This window comes from Melitaea cinxia, chromosome 9 (assembly GCF_905220565.1).
Source record: "Melitaea cinxia chromosome 9, ilMelCinx1.1, whole genome shotgun sequence".
In the NCBI taxonomy this organism is placed as follows: Eukaryota; Metazoa; Arthropoda; class Insecta; order Lepidoptera; family Nymphalidae; genus Melitaea; species Melitaea cinxia.
Genome location: NC_059402.1, coordinates 1,819,890 through 1,837,593, shown reverse-complemented (window position 1 = coordinate 1,837,593; position 17,704 = coordinate 1,819,890). Strand labels below are relative to the sequence as shown.

At 38.4% G+C, this 17,704-nt stretch overlaps 1 protein-coding gene across 1 annotated transcript in view; it reads right to left on the bottom strand.

The window, feature by feature from the left end:
* Positions 1-2,932: 2,932 nt before the first annotated feature.
* Positions 2,933-17,704, bottom strand: part of LOC123656331 (amyloid protein-binding protein 2) — an 85,109-nt gene continuing 70,337 nt past the window's right edge. The window contains exons 3-13 of the mRNA XM_045592030.1: positions 12,581-12,695; positions 11,523-11,649; positions 10,675-10,851; positions 10,107-10,286; positions 7,183-7,390; positions 6,777-6,935; positions 6,226-6,331; positions 4,993-5,135; positions 4,076-4,241; positions 3,626-3,754; positions 2,933-3,033 (exon numbers count right to left, since the gene is read on the bottom strand). Coding sequence (XP_045447986.1) covers positions 2,933-3,033; positions 3,626-3,754; positions 4,076-4,241; positions 4,993-5,135; positions 6,226-6,331; positions 6,777-6,935; positions 7,183-7,390; positions 10,107-10,286; positions 10,675-10,851; positions 11,523-11,649; positions 12,581-12,695 — 1,611 coding nt within the window. The remainder of the gene's footprint in view (positions 3,034-3,625; positions 3,755-4,075; positions 4,242-4,992; positions 5,136-6,225; positions 6,332-6,776; positions 6,936-7,182; positions 7,391-10,106; positions 10,287-10,674; positions 10,852-11,522; positions 11,650-12,580; positions 12,696-17,704) is intronic.

Below are 17,704 nucleotides of genomic sequence, written 5' to 3'. Positions count from 1 at the left end.
AAACTGAAAGGAATTAGTCAAATTTGACTAAACTGGGAACGGGTTGAGTAAAAGATATATAAATAAAATATAATCGTCATAGAAGTTATTTATTTCGTACGCCTTACGCACGTAACAGCCATACATCAAATGTGTCAAATGTGTGCAAATATCCTTAGATATGTCTAGACAATCTGTTATTATTACATTTATTCATCATAGAGTAATTACAAATTGTCTTATCTGTCATTAAATGCTTCCTTTGTCGTTGGATGTAAAACTTCATAAAAATAGTAGCACAAATTACGATAAGCTTCCTGTGTAATACCGCACACTACAGTTACGGCGTACATTCCCATAACTTGAAAATAATATATATTAAAATTTGGATTAAATTTTTTTATTTTCTTTAAATATAATATAAAGTCTTGTATATAATACATATACAATGCAGCCGTTATCATGTACTCGGGTGTTAATGTTTTTTCGTAATATTCTTTAGACGTTTTTTTTTTATTAGTACACTTGCTAACATTAAGTACCAATAAAATGAGATATGATCACAATACTAATTTTATTTAAATTCATAACCTGTCAACACTGGCTAGTACAGGTAATAAATATTTACATATGCTGCCACACAAATCATTGCACATTAAAGTCTGGCTAACGAAAGTAGGAACTCGATTTTTTGCAAACTTTTTACATGACAACACTTAAGTGTTCCCACCATCGGGTTGCCCTTGGATTTGAATATATCAAGTGGAAACCTACAAAAGCTTAGAAGAGGAACACATAATATATTCAAACAGCCATTTTTATAATTATCTTATATACATCACTAGCGACCCGCCCCAGCTTCGCACGGTTGCAACAATTATCAGTGATCCTCTACTATATTATGCATGTATTATACATATAAACCTTTCTCTGGAATCACTCTATTTACAAGTTTTAAAGAAAACCGCATCAAAATCCGTTGCATAGTTTTAAACATCTAAGCATACAGACAGCGGGAAGCGACTTTGTTTTATACTATGTTATGATGTACTATATGAATAAAATATTATATATATATCAGAAAGATTTTGGACCAGGTTTATCCTTCGGTCGTCTTTTACGACCCCCACGGGAAGAAAGGGGGTGGTCCTATTCTACTCGGCCGACACCACACGGCATGGGTCCTGGAGATGTGAAACCCGGAATGAGGTCTCCGTCAAGCATTCGTGACATAGCCCTAAAATGCGAGACTTCTGCAGCCGAACTGGCTCCACACGTACGTTCTTCGTTCCTGTGGGCCTAGCCAGTGAGGTCGAGAGGGTGGCGCAGAGCTTAGGCAACTCTCCGTTTTCCTGAAGAGTGACCTAGGCGACACAGTGTCTGTCTGACACTGTCTAAATCGTCTGCCATAGATGAACTAAGGCCAATGATGATGATGATGATGATCAGAAAGATATTTTTTTAAGTGCTATTTATCATAATGAAGTAAGTATGGGAAGGCCTAATCACAGCCGCTCTGGCTTTAATGACGTGATGTTGTTTTGTTTCTCAGGCAGCACGGTCACCGGTTTGAGTTTACGCGTTTAATCATTTGAAGATTTGGAAGAATCGAAATCGGAGTATGGTATCACTTAGTTGTTTCAAGTTTTCTTCTCAGTTTTGGGTTGCTATTCTGATACTTTTTAAATTTGGCGCGTTTTTTCAGTTTCTACTTTCATTAGCCAGACTACAAAATTAATCCTTAAATCGAAAAGACCTATAACTATAATTTTTTACACGTTTTAATTATATAACATAAACAAAATCACTTAAATGAGGAACATAAGCTCAAGGCGATCGCTATTACCTATCGAGTTACTTTACTATCGTGAATAGTGTCACACACAACTAAGAATCCTTTGTTTAAGACATCCTTCTTAGGCCCTCTTAAATTTCAAAGAAATAATTTCTCAAAATAATAATATAAAAACTATATTTTTGTACCAATTTCAGTAGAATTGTTAGTTTTAAGAGGACCAGCTACAAAATAAAATAAAATATCCCGTACATTTATTGACAAATACTATTGCAAGCGTCAAAGATATCTTTGTTACCTGTTGTCAGTTTCTTGTTACTCTATATTATCATAAGTTTTTTAATTTGTGATTTAACCATTTGATGACTTTCGAATAATAATCCTGTTTTAATCAACACACGTCTCGTCTAGCAAACTATAAAGTACCCTTTCTACATAAAACCTGTTACAGTGTTATACAATATTATTTAATTCTTACAATCTCAATATAATTATATTTATAATACATAATTATTATTTGTGCAAATTTAATCGAACATTTCAGGCACACACTCTACGACATTCTCTACCGGCTAACGCTGGCTTATCCATTATATATTACATTATAACATTCTAAGTGCAACTTCCAGTTCTAATATAATACATACAAGTTACAGTTATACTCTGTAGTGTTAGCTACTCCGCTGAATGACTGCTTTAATAATATTCTTCAAGTATATATTTTATCATATTGATATACAAAATACTATTTTCAAGCAAATACAGTTATATACGAAATAGTTCCAATTATAAAGATATGCCATCAGATTAAACTAATATTATTACAAGCTTCCCACTCACTTACACATTTGAAAGGATAATTTAGATTTAATAGCAAAAAGAAATAATTATCTACATAACATAATGTCTCTTTTTATCCCAGGGGACGACACCAAAGACACTCACCCAGTAAAAGTAACTCGAGAGACAGTCTCAAGCGAGCACGGAGCTACTTGATGGCAGTATAATCCGACTATCGGCACAGATCACATCACTATGTTTGCGAGCACTGTACACTGCACTTCACTGACTCTGGCAGTGACACTGACACTGACACAACAGTGACACTGACACTGGCAGTTGACACTGTGTATTCTTTACAGTCACGCTGTGTCATGCTCAGTCGTTACCGAAGAACTTGGCCTGCAACTGCTCCAGCGGCAACACCTGCTCGTCACCGAGCGCCGGCTGTTGCTCAGCCTTTGATTGCTCTCTGAGATCTGGAAGAGTTTACGTTTTATTAGTGCAACAAATCAGAAGCATTTTGGAGTTAACTCCTTAACAATCGATTTTCATATAAGGCACCCAGTATGAAAAAAATACGAGGAGTAAAATCTACTGAACGAATGACCTCGTTACGTTTCTCGTACCGCCATCTATCGGAACTAAATAGGGTTTAGATATATGGCGTAACGACGATTTCTAATAACGCCATCGTATGTGTGTGTGCGTGCGTGTGTGTATATACATTTATATATATTTGACTAGCCCGTTGGCGCAGTTTGTAGTGATCCTGCTTTCTGCTCCGAGGGTTGTGGGTTCGATTCCCACCCCGAGTCTGAGTGTAATATAAATATTTATTTATATATGTAATATTTATAAGTATGTTTATCGAAAAAAAAAAAAAATGTAGCTATATACCAGGTAACAGCCGTACCTATAACTCAAGCATTAAGCTGCTTACTTTAGGAACAGACGATCTTGTGTGTATTGTGTAAATATTTATTTATTTATTTATTTATATATATATATATATATATATATATATATATATATATATATATATATATATATAGCGGTGGAGGCGCTCACCGTGCCAGTGCTGCAGCAGCGCGTTGTAGTGGTGCGCGCGGTCGTGCCGCTTGAGCTGCGTGAACACGTGCACCAGCCCGCGGTAGTCGTACTCCAGCCCCGAGTAGCGCTCGCCGAACAGCTTCAGACCTGCACCCAGATCATCATCAGACACCTAAACCTTATACGTACATTCACATCACCTATTATCACAGTCTAAGTCAGTAGTCAGATAGTCAGATAAAACTTATAATGAAAAAAGGACCAAATAAGGATAAGACGACTCCAAAGAACATAATGTCTGTCCCGCTCGTAAGACCCGTCGCTCGGGCATCGTCGAAAGGTATATAGTGACATAACTCCACTACTTTCCCTTTTCTTGAACTCCAAGTCTAATCGTAGAACGAGGCGAGGTGGCCACACTAAGAACAATAATATCATCTAGTAGGGAGGGCGGGGGGGGGCACGTACTGATGGAGATGGAGCGCAGGTAGAGCTGCTCGGCGGCGCGGTGCATGTTCATGTGGTAGTTGTAGAGCGAGGCGAGGTGGCCCACGCTGAGGCCCACCTCGTAGTCCTCGGCGCCCAGTAGCTCCTCCTTGATAGCGATCGCCTTCAGGTGCATCGTCTCCGCGTCCTGAAATACGTAATAAATTAACTTTATTAACAAATATTTAAAAGTACATCAATTAAATTTAGTAAATATCAAAAAAGTTTAGTAAATATCAAAAATTTTTTAATATGTGTATGTATGTATATGTATGCATGTATGTGTGTATATTTGGTTTTCTTCCTGTTCTATTAATTTTAATTCTGTACACCCTTTCCGCTTTTTTTCACATTATCTCCTCCAAGCTGGTTGTCTGGAAGAGATCGCTGTTTAGCGATAAGACCGCCTGTTGTACATTTCTTTTTGTGAATCGTTTTGTAAATTGTAACCTTTTTTATGTGTACAATAAAGAGTAAATTAAATTAAAGTGGATTTTAAAAATTTACCATTTTGATGGACTGTCACGAAACTTACGTCTATATTCTAGTCGCGTTAAGAATATAGTGACTCATCGTTGTCATTGAGCTTAGCCACGCTCAACGACCGACCAAGTCGAATTAAAATAAATAGCTCGCCTGTCTGAAGGGCTTCAACTGGTCACAGCACTAAGTGATAGCTGAGTCACTATATTTCTTAACGCGAATGAAGTACATTCCTTCCACATGACAGTTTTTTTGTAGTCTCTTAACCTCTTACATTTTATGATAATGTCTAAAGCTTAGCTACAACCATACCTAGACAGATCATTTCTATAATATTGACAACAACTATCACCTCTACACCAACTCTCTACTGTTTATAAATATACAGCAATAAAGTAAAAGTTCTCTCAACGCACCTGAAACTTCTGCATGCTCTGGTAGAGTCTGCCCAGGTTTCCGTAGTGCTTGGCTGTCTGTACATTTTTTTCCCCAAACGCCATCATACTCAGCTCTAACGCGGCTTTGTGCAACGATTCGGATTCTTCTAATAAACTTGGTTCTAGAGACAAAAATATGTTCATTATTTTGCTATACTTAGGTAATCAATCTGTCTTCATTGAGTAACTAATCAAGAAAATGCAAGATATTTTTTTTAGTGGTTACGCGAATTTCACTTATTATAATGAAACAACTTTTTCGGATTGTCCTCCCGCAACCATGGCTGCTGTAAAGTATCCGAAACATTAGGCATCTAAAAAACATATTAAACTGCGATAAAATCCGAAAAATTTGTTACATAATAAAAATGCAATATACTCAAGCTCAAGACTACTGATCAGACTTTATTTTATAATGTTTCAATTTTAAGACATTATAAAAAATTTTGGTCATTTTATTACAATAAGAAATGGAAGAGAGGGAGGAGTTGGGACTTTAAAATGAATATAATTCTGAGAACATACAAAGAAAATTTATTAAATTCATATGTTTCAAATCCAATCAACCATATAACTCGAAGAACTATCTGCAACTTTGCAAAAAATTTCATATTCTCCCACTTGAACGACGTGAACTTAGTGACTTAATCTATCTTTTCAAAATTACAAGTAACTTAATTGATTGCCCTGATCTTTTAGCCAAAGTCTCTTTAGGAGTTCCTACTAAACTTTTTCGTAATAATCCGTTAGTGCACACACCACTAGTTTCCACAAACTATATGCAAAATTCGTTTGTCTGGCGGGCGGGTAGTAAGTTTAATGCATATTCTAAAAAAATTGACTTAGACTTATTTAACACTAGCTGTGCGGCTGCAAGGAACCTAATTAGTAATTCTTTTTTTAATAAGTAATTGTGTAGTTTTAGAATTTTTCATATGCATAGTTTTAATGTGATTGTTTCTACTAGTTTGACTGCACCTAACTCTGTTTACTTACATCATTTTACTAACCACATTTTGTAATCTATACGTGTTATTGTTACTACGGCTTATATGTAGCGTAAGTTTTTCTTTTTAATATTCTGTGACTACCAGTGGGGAACTATTGGTAGCTTTTTATTTCTATAATGTTGTACATTGTATTTCTCAGCTGTTGTTCCTCCCAAAAAATAAATAAATAAATAAATAAAATAATCTTGATAAAAATACTTACCTCTCATATCTTGTCCCGCGGGCGTGTCCAGCGCGATCTCTTCTAGTATAAGTGCCTTCACGCGTTTCGCGGACGCTAGGAGGAGGTGGTCGGGAGGTACGAGATTCTGTAACATTGAATAAAAATATTTATTAATTCAAGATATTACATGAATATTCGAAAACCCTTTCCAACTACGTAACTTGGTAACTATTACTATTGAGATATTGATAGAAACTTAATTGACGTTTCGTTAATTGTATTTAAGACGCGTGCGCGCGCGCGCGTTTTGTGTGTGTGTGTGTGTGTGTGTGTGTGTGTGTGTGTGTGTGTGTGTGTGTGTGTGAGCGTGTGCCGATGGGTGTGTGTGTGTGAGCGTGTGCCGATGGGTGTGTGTGTGTGTGAGCGTGTGCCGATGTGTGTGTGTGTGTGTGTGTGAGCGTGTGCCGATGTTTGTTTGTGTGTGTGTGTGTGTGTGTGTGTGTGTGTGTGTGTGTGTGTGTGTGTGTGTGTGTGTGTGTGTGTGTGCGTGCATGAGCGTGTGCCGATGTGTGCGTGTCCACGCATGGTACCTCTATGATGCGGATGGCGCGCTCGGCGTGGTCGCGCGCCTTGTAGAAGCGCCCGGACGAGTACTCGAGCACGTAGAGCGCGTACGCGAGGTCCTCCTGCGCCGTGGCCACGTGCAGGCTGCTGCGCCCGAACACGCGCCGCAACGTGCTCAGCGCCTCCTGCAAGCGACGTTTGCACGACTATTAAGAGGATTTCGCAAGGGTATATCTAAAATTTCAAACACATTTATCATGTGTATATGCTAAAGCTTTAAGTTAAAGTAGAGGTTGGAATGGCTCTTTTATTAGATTTTTTTTAATTCGCAGTGTTCCCTCTTTCGATAGTACGTCATAAATGAAGAATTAATAAAAAAAAATATCTGATCCTTCGAGCCGGATACTACTCGTAGCACGTCTAGTGTAGTACCTCGTAAACGGCAACGCTGTGCGTGATGGAGTCGATGTTGAGCAAGTAGAATCCGTAGTCGAGCAGCGCGGCGGCGTAGCGCGGGTGGGCGGGGCCGAAGGCGGCGCGCGCCAGCGCCACGCCCTGCCGCACCAGTAGCCCCGCCTCCGAGAAGCGCCGCTTCACCACACACGCTTTGCCACACGCGCGGAGCACCTCGATCGTTATCCTGGAACATTACATATAATTTTTATTAGGCCACGCGTTTCGTTATCAGTTTCTTGGAATATAAGATTTACTTGGCAAAGTACTCAATATTCCACTTTATTATATTTAAAAAAAAATAATTATTGTAACTCGTGAAGTGAAGAAAATATTAGAAATGGAAAAAAAATTGATGTAACGGCTGTTTTTACAGAGGTATAGAACTTTAAGTTGGTAACACTTTTGACTGGCAGCCATTTTGTCCGCTGTCAAGCGATTTATGTTTAGTTTGGTTTAGTCATGCGAAGTTTATATCACTGAAAGGAAAAGAGATATATATATCATTTTGATCTTAGGACATATATCACTCATTTAGCTCTTCAGCTGATTTAGCTCAATGAAATAATTTTAAAATGCAACCTTATGTTGTCGTAAGAAAATACTTTTTCGCTTGTTCAAAATAAGATGAGTCTATGACCTTGTGAAATATGAATCGAAAAGATACAGAGCCATAGCTAACTATCTCTTTCTTTCGCATGATAAACGCCATCGTCCGATCGAGTGGCTCACTAGCTCAGTCTCGTTTGCTCTCGTTCAGTACGTCAGTCTTTCGAAAATGAATCATAAGCCTAGTGAGCTGGAGATATATTTGAAACGCAAGTGAGCTGATGAGAGACTAGCTCACTTGAAAAGATTTCTTTCATTTGTATCACTCACTCATGAGTTACCCAAGTCTAGTTTGGTTTAGCATTTCAATATGAATAGACTGACGTCTGAACGTCGCTTCCAAATTCTGCCAATTTATTTTGAAAATCATGGTTCAGTTCGAAATACGTATCGCGTTTTATGGTTGAACGATTATGTTTATCAGAGCAATTAATTCGATTAACTATGGAACGTTTTCGCACGACATTTACTCTGAATGATAATACATATCCACAGAGACGTCGTACAGTGCGTACGCTCATTTTTGTTTGAATGGATACGTCAATAAACAAAACTGCCGTACTTGGAGTAATGATAATCCACCATGTAGACACCGTTACATCTAGAAAAACTGACTGTTTGGGTTCGTGAAATCATTGGTCCGTACTTTTTTAAAAACGATGTTGGTCAGAACGTTAACAGTCAATAGTAACCGCTATAAAGTCATAATTATTGCCTTTTTCGTTCATTAATTGAGGAACCAGGAGCTGTAGTTTCAACAAGATTGCGCTATTTGTCACACAGCTCGTGCCACAATTGATTTATTGAAGGAAACGTTTGGTAACCGCATAGTTTCACGTTTCGGACCCGTGAATTGGCCTCCAAGTTTAAGCGATTTAACGCTGTAGACTATTTTCTGTGAGGATATGTGAAGTCGCTAGTCTACGCCGATAAGTCTAAACGATTGACCACTTGGAGAACAACATTCACCGCGTTATTGCCGATATATGGCCAGCCACAAATGTTTGTAAGTCATCGAAAATTGGACCTCCAGATAAGACGAGCCAGTCGTGACGGTCATATGCCAGAGTCATATTTAAATTATAATAACAGTAGATTATCTTTCAAATAACGTGAATTTCATGTTAATTTAAAAACTTATTTTTGTTTTATTCCATTTCGCTTTTGTCTAGCTCGTTAGCCCTGTTTTGTGTTTCGCGAGTTGCAGGTTCGATTCCCACCTGAGTCTGGGTGTAATATTTGTATTTACTATATTTATAAAAAAAAAAATGTTATAACAGTCGAATTTTACCTGTAACAAGCTTTAAGTTGTTTAACATGGGAACAGACGACCGTGTGTGTATGTTATAAGATGTTTATTTATTCCATTTCAAAGTTCTATCTAATATATAAAATTCTCGTGTCGCGGTGTTTGTAGTTAAACTCCTCCGAAACGGCTCGACCGATTCTCATGAACTTTTGTGTTCATATCGGGTAGGTCTGAGAATCGGCCAACATCTATTTTTCATTCCTCTAAGTTATAAGGGGGGGGGGGGGGGGCGATTGAGAAGGTTAATAAAATATATGGCAAAACAACGTTTGCGGGATCAGCTAGTATCTCTATAAAAACACCGCTAAATAATACTGTTTTCAAGCAGTATTGTGTTCCTGTTGGTGAGTAAGGTGACCAGAGCTCCTGGTGGATTGGGGATTGGGTCGGCAACGCGCTTGCGATGCTTCTGGTGTTGCAAGTGTCTATAGGCTGCGGTATTCGCTTGCCATCAGGTGAGCCGTACGCTTGTTTGCCGACCTAGTGACATAAAAAAAAACACCCTATATTGATATAAGGCAGTCAAACAGACCATATCTCCCAGAAACACGTCACATTCCGTACTCACTTGGCGGGCGTGTGCGGCGTGAGCAGCGCGAGCGCGCGCATGCTCCAGGCGTGCGCGGCGCTGTAGTCGCAGCGCACGAAGAACAGCGCGCTGAACTCCTTGCACAGGCGCGCGAGCAGCGCGCTCATTCCGTACTCACTTGGCGGGCGTGTGCGGCGTGAGCAGCGCGAGCGCGCGCATGCTCCAGGCGTGCGCGGCGCTGTAGTCGCAGCGCACGAAGAACAGCGCGCTGAACTCCTTGCACAGGCGCGCGAGCAGCGCGCTCATTCCGTACTCACTTGGCGGGCGTGTGCGGCGCGAGCAGCGCGAGCGCGCGCATGCTCCAGGCGTGCGCGGCGCTGTAGTCGCAGCGCACGAAGAACAGCGCGCTGAACTCCTTGCACAGGCGCGCGAGCAGCGCGCTCATTCCGTACTCACTTGGCGGGCGTGTGCGGCGCGAGCAGCGCGAGCGCGCGCATGCTCCAGGCGTGCGCGGCGCTGTAGTCGCAGCGCACGAAGAACAGCGCGCTGAACTCCTTGCACAGGCGCGCGAGCAGCGCGCTCATCCCCCACGCGCCGCAGCCGCCGCCGCCGCACTCCTCCCCGCACGACTCCGACCTGCTGAGAACATCGTCACCGTGTATTTAATTTCGAAGTCCTGCATTATCCTTCTGCAGACCGAATCTCAGTCTGATTTAAACGACACTCTTCTTGAATTCTCTCTATAATTTAGGTACAAGTTTTCACATAAAAAGCCAATGTTGAATTTAGTACTTAAAATCATATAAGCTTAATGCTTATATTATAAAAAAGGTTATAGCTTCACATAATGGCATCTAAAAAGGTAATGACATGTTATGCTGTACTTAAAAACAAAACTGTCCAACAACTATTTTGGAAAATATTTTAGGGAACTGGCATGAGATGCTTCCTTTTAAGCTGTTTTCTTTTCGTGCATTTCAAAGGGTCTATAACGTTTTGAATATATCTGGTGTATGTAACAAACCTTTTCTGTTCCTCTTCGTCTGTCTGCAAGGCCTTTGAACACGTCTCGGCAATCGCGATGGCTCCCTCTGGAAGTTTAGCGGTGGCGTCGTCAGGGAGTCCTAACAGTTTCAACGCCAACGCGTATGTCTCCGCAGCCGCCGGGAAACAGCAGTAAGCGGACTGTGTATTGAGCAATCTGGAATTACGGAGATAACAAACATTATTTAAAAATATAACCATCTTTTGTGATAGAATTACAAAATGTTTTACTTAGAGCTGTCTCAAATGTACTCGTCCTAGTTTTTATTGTAATTTTTTTGGTAAAATGATCAGACAGAAGAATACTCTTTGGGTCTGACTAAGTGTAATAGCACAATCGTATCAATCATATCAATTATAATTTAGCAAACATGGAAACAACCAGACACATATCTAGACCCGGAATTAATGAGAAACTAAAAGTAAGGGACTAACTTTCGATGCCTTACTCTACCATAAATAGCAACGAATTATTGTCAATAAAGCGATTACGTTGTGAAGCAATTCGCCAATCTGCATTGGAGCAGCGTGGTGGATTAAGCTCTGATCTTTCTCCTACATGGGGAAAGAGACCTATAGCAGTGGGATATGAGGCTGAAGCGTTGTAAAGTAGTCCGATTAATATCAAAGTCAGAAAGTGTCTCCAAAAAAGCTTCACCACTTAAACACAGACGGCATTCTAAGCCTCCACTGGTTGCTATTGAGTATGAGACCCTACAATAGACACACCCGACAAAATTTTATGAAAAGTTGCCATAGTGGTCACAACATTGCATGATATAATTATAACATGGTCTTGTGGTTTGCGTTTTATATGCTTATTTATACCTATGACAGCACTCGAGCGTGAGCCGCTTGTAGTGCGTGGTCTGCGGTTGCGCCTGGCACAGGTCCCTGCACCGCAGCAGCACGCGTTGAGCGTCCGCGTACCAACCGGCCTCGTTGAGAAATCCACCTGGTCATAATTGTTTACCATGTCTTTGAATATTCTACGATTTGTTTGGGTTATACCGTGTTAAACATACTTTTAGACAAGCATGTTAGAGAAGGAATGTATTTAAATATAACTAGTCACAATCACAAGAAAATTGATGTGGTATATAGTAAGCTGTAACCATATTGAACTGTACCGTAACAACACTTTATCCCTATCACCATTATGGGGAAAGGACCTTAACCTTGCAGAAGATCACAGCCAAATAGTACTGCTCTCTATTGCGTTCCTGTGGTGAGTAAGATAGCCAGAGCTCCTAGACAAAGTACTGTAGGGTTGGCAACGCGCTTTTGATACCTTTAGTGCCATAGGCGTCTATCAGTTATGGTAACTGCTAACTATCAGGTGAGCCGTACGCTTATCTTGATCTAAGCGAAATCTGTAGGTTTCATCACGTTTTCCTTCATCGCCAAGCACGAGACAAATTTAGATTTGAACCATCGATCGTCTGGTATCATTGTATATCAACCGTCTTCGCTCTACTACGTTCCTCGTAATAAGACAAACGAAAAGTGTCGAGATTAAACATACGCTATACGCTGCGTGCGTCTAGTCCTGCTAATATTAAATATATAGAAGTTTATATGAAGAAATGTGTAGATCATTGTTGCACAACTAGATGCTAAAAATACTTAAGTTTATATTCAATGGAGGAATGTTTAAAGAATTCTGTTCAACTAAGTAGTATTTATGAGGCACTACGTAAAGAAAACTATTTATAAAACTTTGTATTTACTATGGAATACATAAATAATATTAACTTAACATTTAATTTATTTAGACGCGGTAAAGAGTAACCTATGTTAATGTTAGTCTAGACCATTAATTAACTATACGCGATCATGAAGATTATGACTATTATCAAAATTACAATAAAAATACATTAACTCACCAAGCTTAAGTCCTAACTGTATGAGAGAATTTCTTGATTTTGTGTTAGCGTCGCACCTCGCTAAGTAACCGCTGGCGAGCTCCACTGACAGTTTAGATCCGTGCTCTATCACCGCCTGTAAAAACAAGAAAAAAAAAATACATAGTATTAAGACTCTAGGCCACATGATGAAGTAGCTGACACTTCTGACATATCTCCTATATGGTGAATAGAGGCCTACGCACTCGATATATACGATTTCAGGGTCAATAAACTGATGCAAACTGTAGAATATCTCTAACTGAAACATTCTTGAAAAATTTAAGGCTTCCTATATTCATTTCAGATAACATCTTTCATAATTCAGAATTTATCATGGAATTTGCAAATTTTTGAAGTTAAACATTCTTTACGGACGCTTGACTTGGGGAGTAAGCTGGTAAATATGCGTGGCGAGAGCGTTACGAAGTGTCATCGGGCGAGACGAATGGAGGGAGAGAGAAATGCGAGCAAATATTTTCTTTCTCTCTTTCTCTCATTGCCAGTTACGTTTCGTATATCTAAGACACAGTGCAGGCCTATTGTGCAGAAGTTTTACTTCAGTCGTGTGGTCTAAAGCACACTTTTTTTTCCAATGACTTTGAAGGCAAATTTAACCTACTGAAAGTAGGTGTTGCTAGCACGAATTCTAACTCACAACAATTTAGTAACGATTCGCGTTAAATTTTTCTGCATAATATTATAGGGTCATTGCGCCTGTTCGCGTCCACTTAGTGCAGTTGGCAAGTTTGAAGAAGAAAATAAAAATGTCCCCGCACTAATTTCTATGAAAAATTTATTTACTGTGTTCGTTATATAGTCTATTTAAAGATTAATTTTTAGTTTTGTTCGAAACGTCTTGTTATTATTTTATTTAAATACAAACTTCAGAATTAGGCGATTTACCCAGTTTGCGTCCATTAAATCCAATTTGCGTCCACCCGCTGGACCACTTCGCGTCCACCAGCTTAGAAAAGGAATAAAGAGGTGATATTTTTATGATAATGTAAAGAGAGGTTGGATTTTAATAATTTATTTATTGAAGAATTATAGTTATTTAAAAATCAACATATTAACATTAATAAATCACTATAAAGAAAATAAAACACCTATTTATTCTTCTAAACATTGATAAAACTTAAAATTAAAAAACAAATTAGGTACCCATGTATTTAGTAAGTAAATAGTAATTCCACCTATAAAATTCAACAATTATCTGTTCTGTGAATTTTAAAGGAATGTAAGCAATCTAAAGGATCAGCCTGCAATTACAATCACAGCAGCCTTTCGCAGTCGACTACTGGACATAGGCCTCGACAAGTTCACTCCTGTGTTTTGCCCATAGTCACAACGCTGGGCAGACAGGTTGGTGACCGCAGGGCTGGCATTGTCGTACTGAAGATGCTGCTGCCCGTCTTCAGCCTGTGTATTTCAAAGCCAGCAGTTGGATGGTTATCCCGCCATCGGTCGGCTTTATGAGTTCCAAGGTGGTAGTGGAACTATGTTATCCCTTAGTCGCCTCTTACGACACCCACGGGAAGAGAGGGGGTGGCTATATTCTTTGATGCCGTAAGCACACAGCACCACAAAGATCAGCCTTGATTAATAATTATGGAAACAAAATACGAGGTGGACACATATCTCCATTCGCATTAAATATTAATAATACCGTTATGTTTTCTTCTTCGTTACTTGGTTTTATTTGATACTAACTGTGCTCGCGACTTCATCCGCGTGGAATTAAAAAAAAATATTGTTCTGTTCGTAAAATTAAAAAATAAATAAATTTCTAAAATAAAAGTAGCCTAAGTTACTCCTTATTACATTAGCTATCTGCCAGTGAAAGTCCCTTCAAAATCAGTCCAATGGTTTCAGTGATTAGCCGGAGCAAACAGACAGACAGACAAAAATTCTTAAAATGTTTTTATTTATTTATTTATTTTATTTTCTCACATCTAATATTACAGGCATAACTCAATTCATTAGACATAGTAAAGGAGACAAAAAGCAAAAGGAAAAAAAAAAGTTAAACTATAATTAAAAAAGAATTAGCTGACTTAAGCATAATACTAAAAACAAAACAATGTAACATTAATAAATATAAAAACATTAAATTCAATTCTCATAACATATTATATACAAAGTAACTTTTGCGAATTCACTCCACGAACAAGAAAAAAGGTCTAGTGTGTCAGCCACCAAGTTCAGCGTTCTGACTGAACGAGCAAGGGGTCCGTTGCGCACTAGCTCGGTTCTGCCGTGGGGTACTGCAAATAAGCTCGGACGCCGCTTTCGTTGTAGATACCTATCGGGTACGCTCAAATCTATCCACTGCAGTAACCCTGGATTATTGACAACACCGCGGAATAATTTTAAAATATAAGTTGCCAGAGCCAGCTCTCTCCTAGTCTCCAACTTGTTGTATCGAACCATGCCCAATACAAACAATGTTGAATACATCAAGGGATACAAGGGATACACGCCATTAAGCCTAAGGTAAAGAAACCTGGTGAATTTATTTTGAATATGTTCCAGCATGAGACTGTATTTGACTTCATGTGGAGACCATACTACCGCATTATACTCAAGCTGACTTCTTATTAGGGCATCATACAGTAAAGAGATTGCTTATTTTGGTATATGTACCATGTATAAATCAATATGCATTTAGTAAAAAGCTGTTACTTTAATATTACAAACAGACACTCCAATTTTATTTATTTGTGTAGATAAGTTTTGTACCCTCTTGGTCTGCACCCACTGATTTTGTCCAATATCGGAATAGCATATTTTTTGCATAGGTGCTTCTCTTACCGATTTCCTCTTCTCTTGAATGTCATGCAAAACTTCCCTTAAATCTTCCTCTGTGTATGTTCTTTTTTTCTTCTTCTTATCTGCAAAGAACTCATCTTAAACAGAAAAAAAATAAAAAAGAAATTACATATTTCATTCAAAGTAGAATAGGTATTAACTTGTAGTTATTAGTTTTATGTATTAAACTTATAGAATTAATTTAAGAAATGGACGCGATTTAGTTTTATTATTAATCCCTTTAGGTATAGTTTGCGTCCATTGCGGACGCAAAGTGGAAGTTTTATAAATTCGGTGTAGTAGTTCGCGTCCACCTTATTTTAACTGTTAACTATAAAAAAAATAAGCAAATTCATAATTATTATAATTCCTTTTATCATAACCAACGCCTAGAAACAGCTATGTATTCAAAATAGACATAAAATAATAAAAGACTTACCTTCAAACGAACCGCTGCCCACTATTTTCTTCTCATTATTCCGTGCCTTCGCGCTCTCTTGTTGAACAACTATTTTTTTTACCCGGGATTGCTTGGTCGCACAGAACTTTTGTCTATGCGTGCGTGCCTCTTATACATTGAGGTATTGCCGGTAATTACTTTTCGACTTATTGGTGTCTTAGTATACTTAATTTCGAGACTTTTGAAACTGAGATCCGTAAAATGGACGCGAATTGGGCGGTGGACGCGAACAGGCGCAATGACCCTAGTACCTGGGTGACCGAGCCTAGCTCGGTATTTTTAGTAAATCGTGTTTTTTGGAATTCATATTTAAATTCGAATTACATATTTATAAAATATGAATAATATTTTTTTTAAAATAACGAGTTCAATTAAAAAAAAGGAAAAAAATAATTGATCAGGGACATTGGGATTTGAACCATGATCTCCTCGGTTGATCCCGACCGGCCGATTTCCCACCGAGCTATTACAACTTTAATGACAGTTGCGAAATTCACCTTCGTATTCTAACGATATTGTAGCTATTTTTTCACTCCCTAAAAATAGGGATAAAACGTCATTTTCTAAAAATGAATCCTAGTTAGATGGATTTATCTCCCCCGAAACCTCCTATATACTAAATTTTATGGAAATCGTTGGAGCCGTTTCCGAGATTCAGATTATATATATATATATATACAAGAATTGCTCGTTTAATAGTATAAGATAATCCCACCGAAAACATTTTCATGTAAAATGTTGCCAAGACGAGATCATATGGCTCGCACTGTCAAAAGGTTATCAGATCTCATGTAGAGCCAAGCTTCTAACTCTACACGCCCTAACTCTACAAGCCCTAACTTCACAAACTCTACACCTTAGTCAAAATATGTGGCTTGGCCGTTTCGTTACTACCGGCTGCCGATGTTGTAGATGACGACTTTCTTGTCTCATTTATATAAATATATTTTCTCTTTTTATTTTTATTTGTATTATATGTATATCAATTATTCTTCTTCTTTTTATTTTTTCTTTAATAGAACTATTGTATGACAGAAAAGTAAAACACAGTGAAAAAATTTTTCACCTTACGCCCACGTGACGGTAGCGAAACGGCCAAGCCACATATTTTGACTAAGTTGTAGAGTTTGTGAAGTTAGGGCTTGTAGAGTTAGGGCGTGTAGAGTTAGAAGCTTGGCTCTACATGAGATCTGATAACCTTTTGACAGTGCGAGCCATATGATCTCGTCTTGGCAACATTTTACATGAAAATGTTTTCGGTGGGATTTCACTTCTTTTTGTAAGCTGCTTATGACAATATTATCGTTGCATTTTACCTCCGACACATTTTATACCATAAATATTATCCAATCTTCACCATATTCGGTTTAAGCACGCTGTTTTTGATTTTATGTTGAACTGATATGCAAACGGTGATCTCCGCCAAAACTTAAATACCAAAATTACAAAATGTAAATTTTCGACATAAACTAATAACCTATTTTAATTTTTTATGTATTTTATTATTATTAATAATAACAAGGAGTCCCTATATCAATTTTCAGACCTCTAGCATCAAAATTTGCGGAAGTCTCATACAAACTTCCATCCCCTAGTTTAAGGGGTTGGGGGGTAAAAGTTCCAAGTCTTAGAATTTTTTTGTTGTTTGTGTACTAATACTAGCTTACATACCAAATTTCAGCTTTCGGGGACTTCAGGAAGACTCTAGGAATTTTGATGATCATCAGTGAGTGACGAAATCGGGGTTTTTTAGATATCAATAAAATCTAAAGTATAAGAGCTATGCAATTGAAACTTTATACGTTTAATAAGTCTACTATCGACACCATATCCCC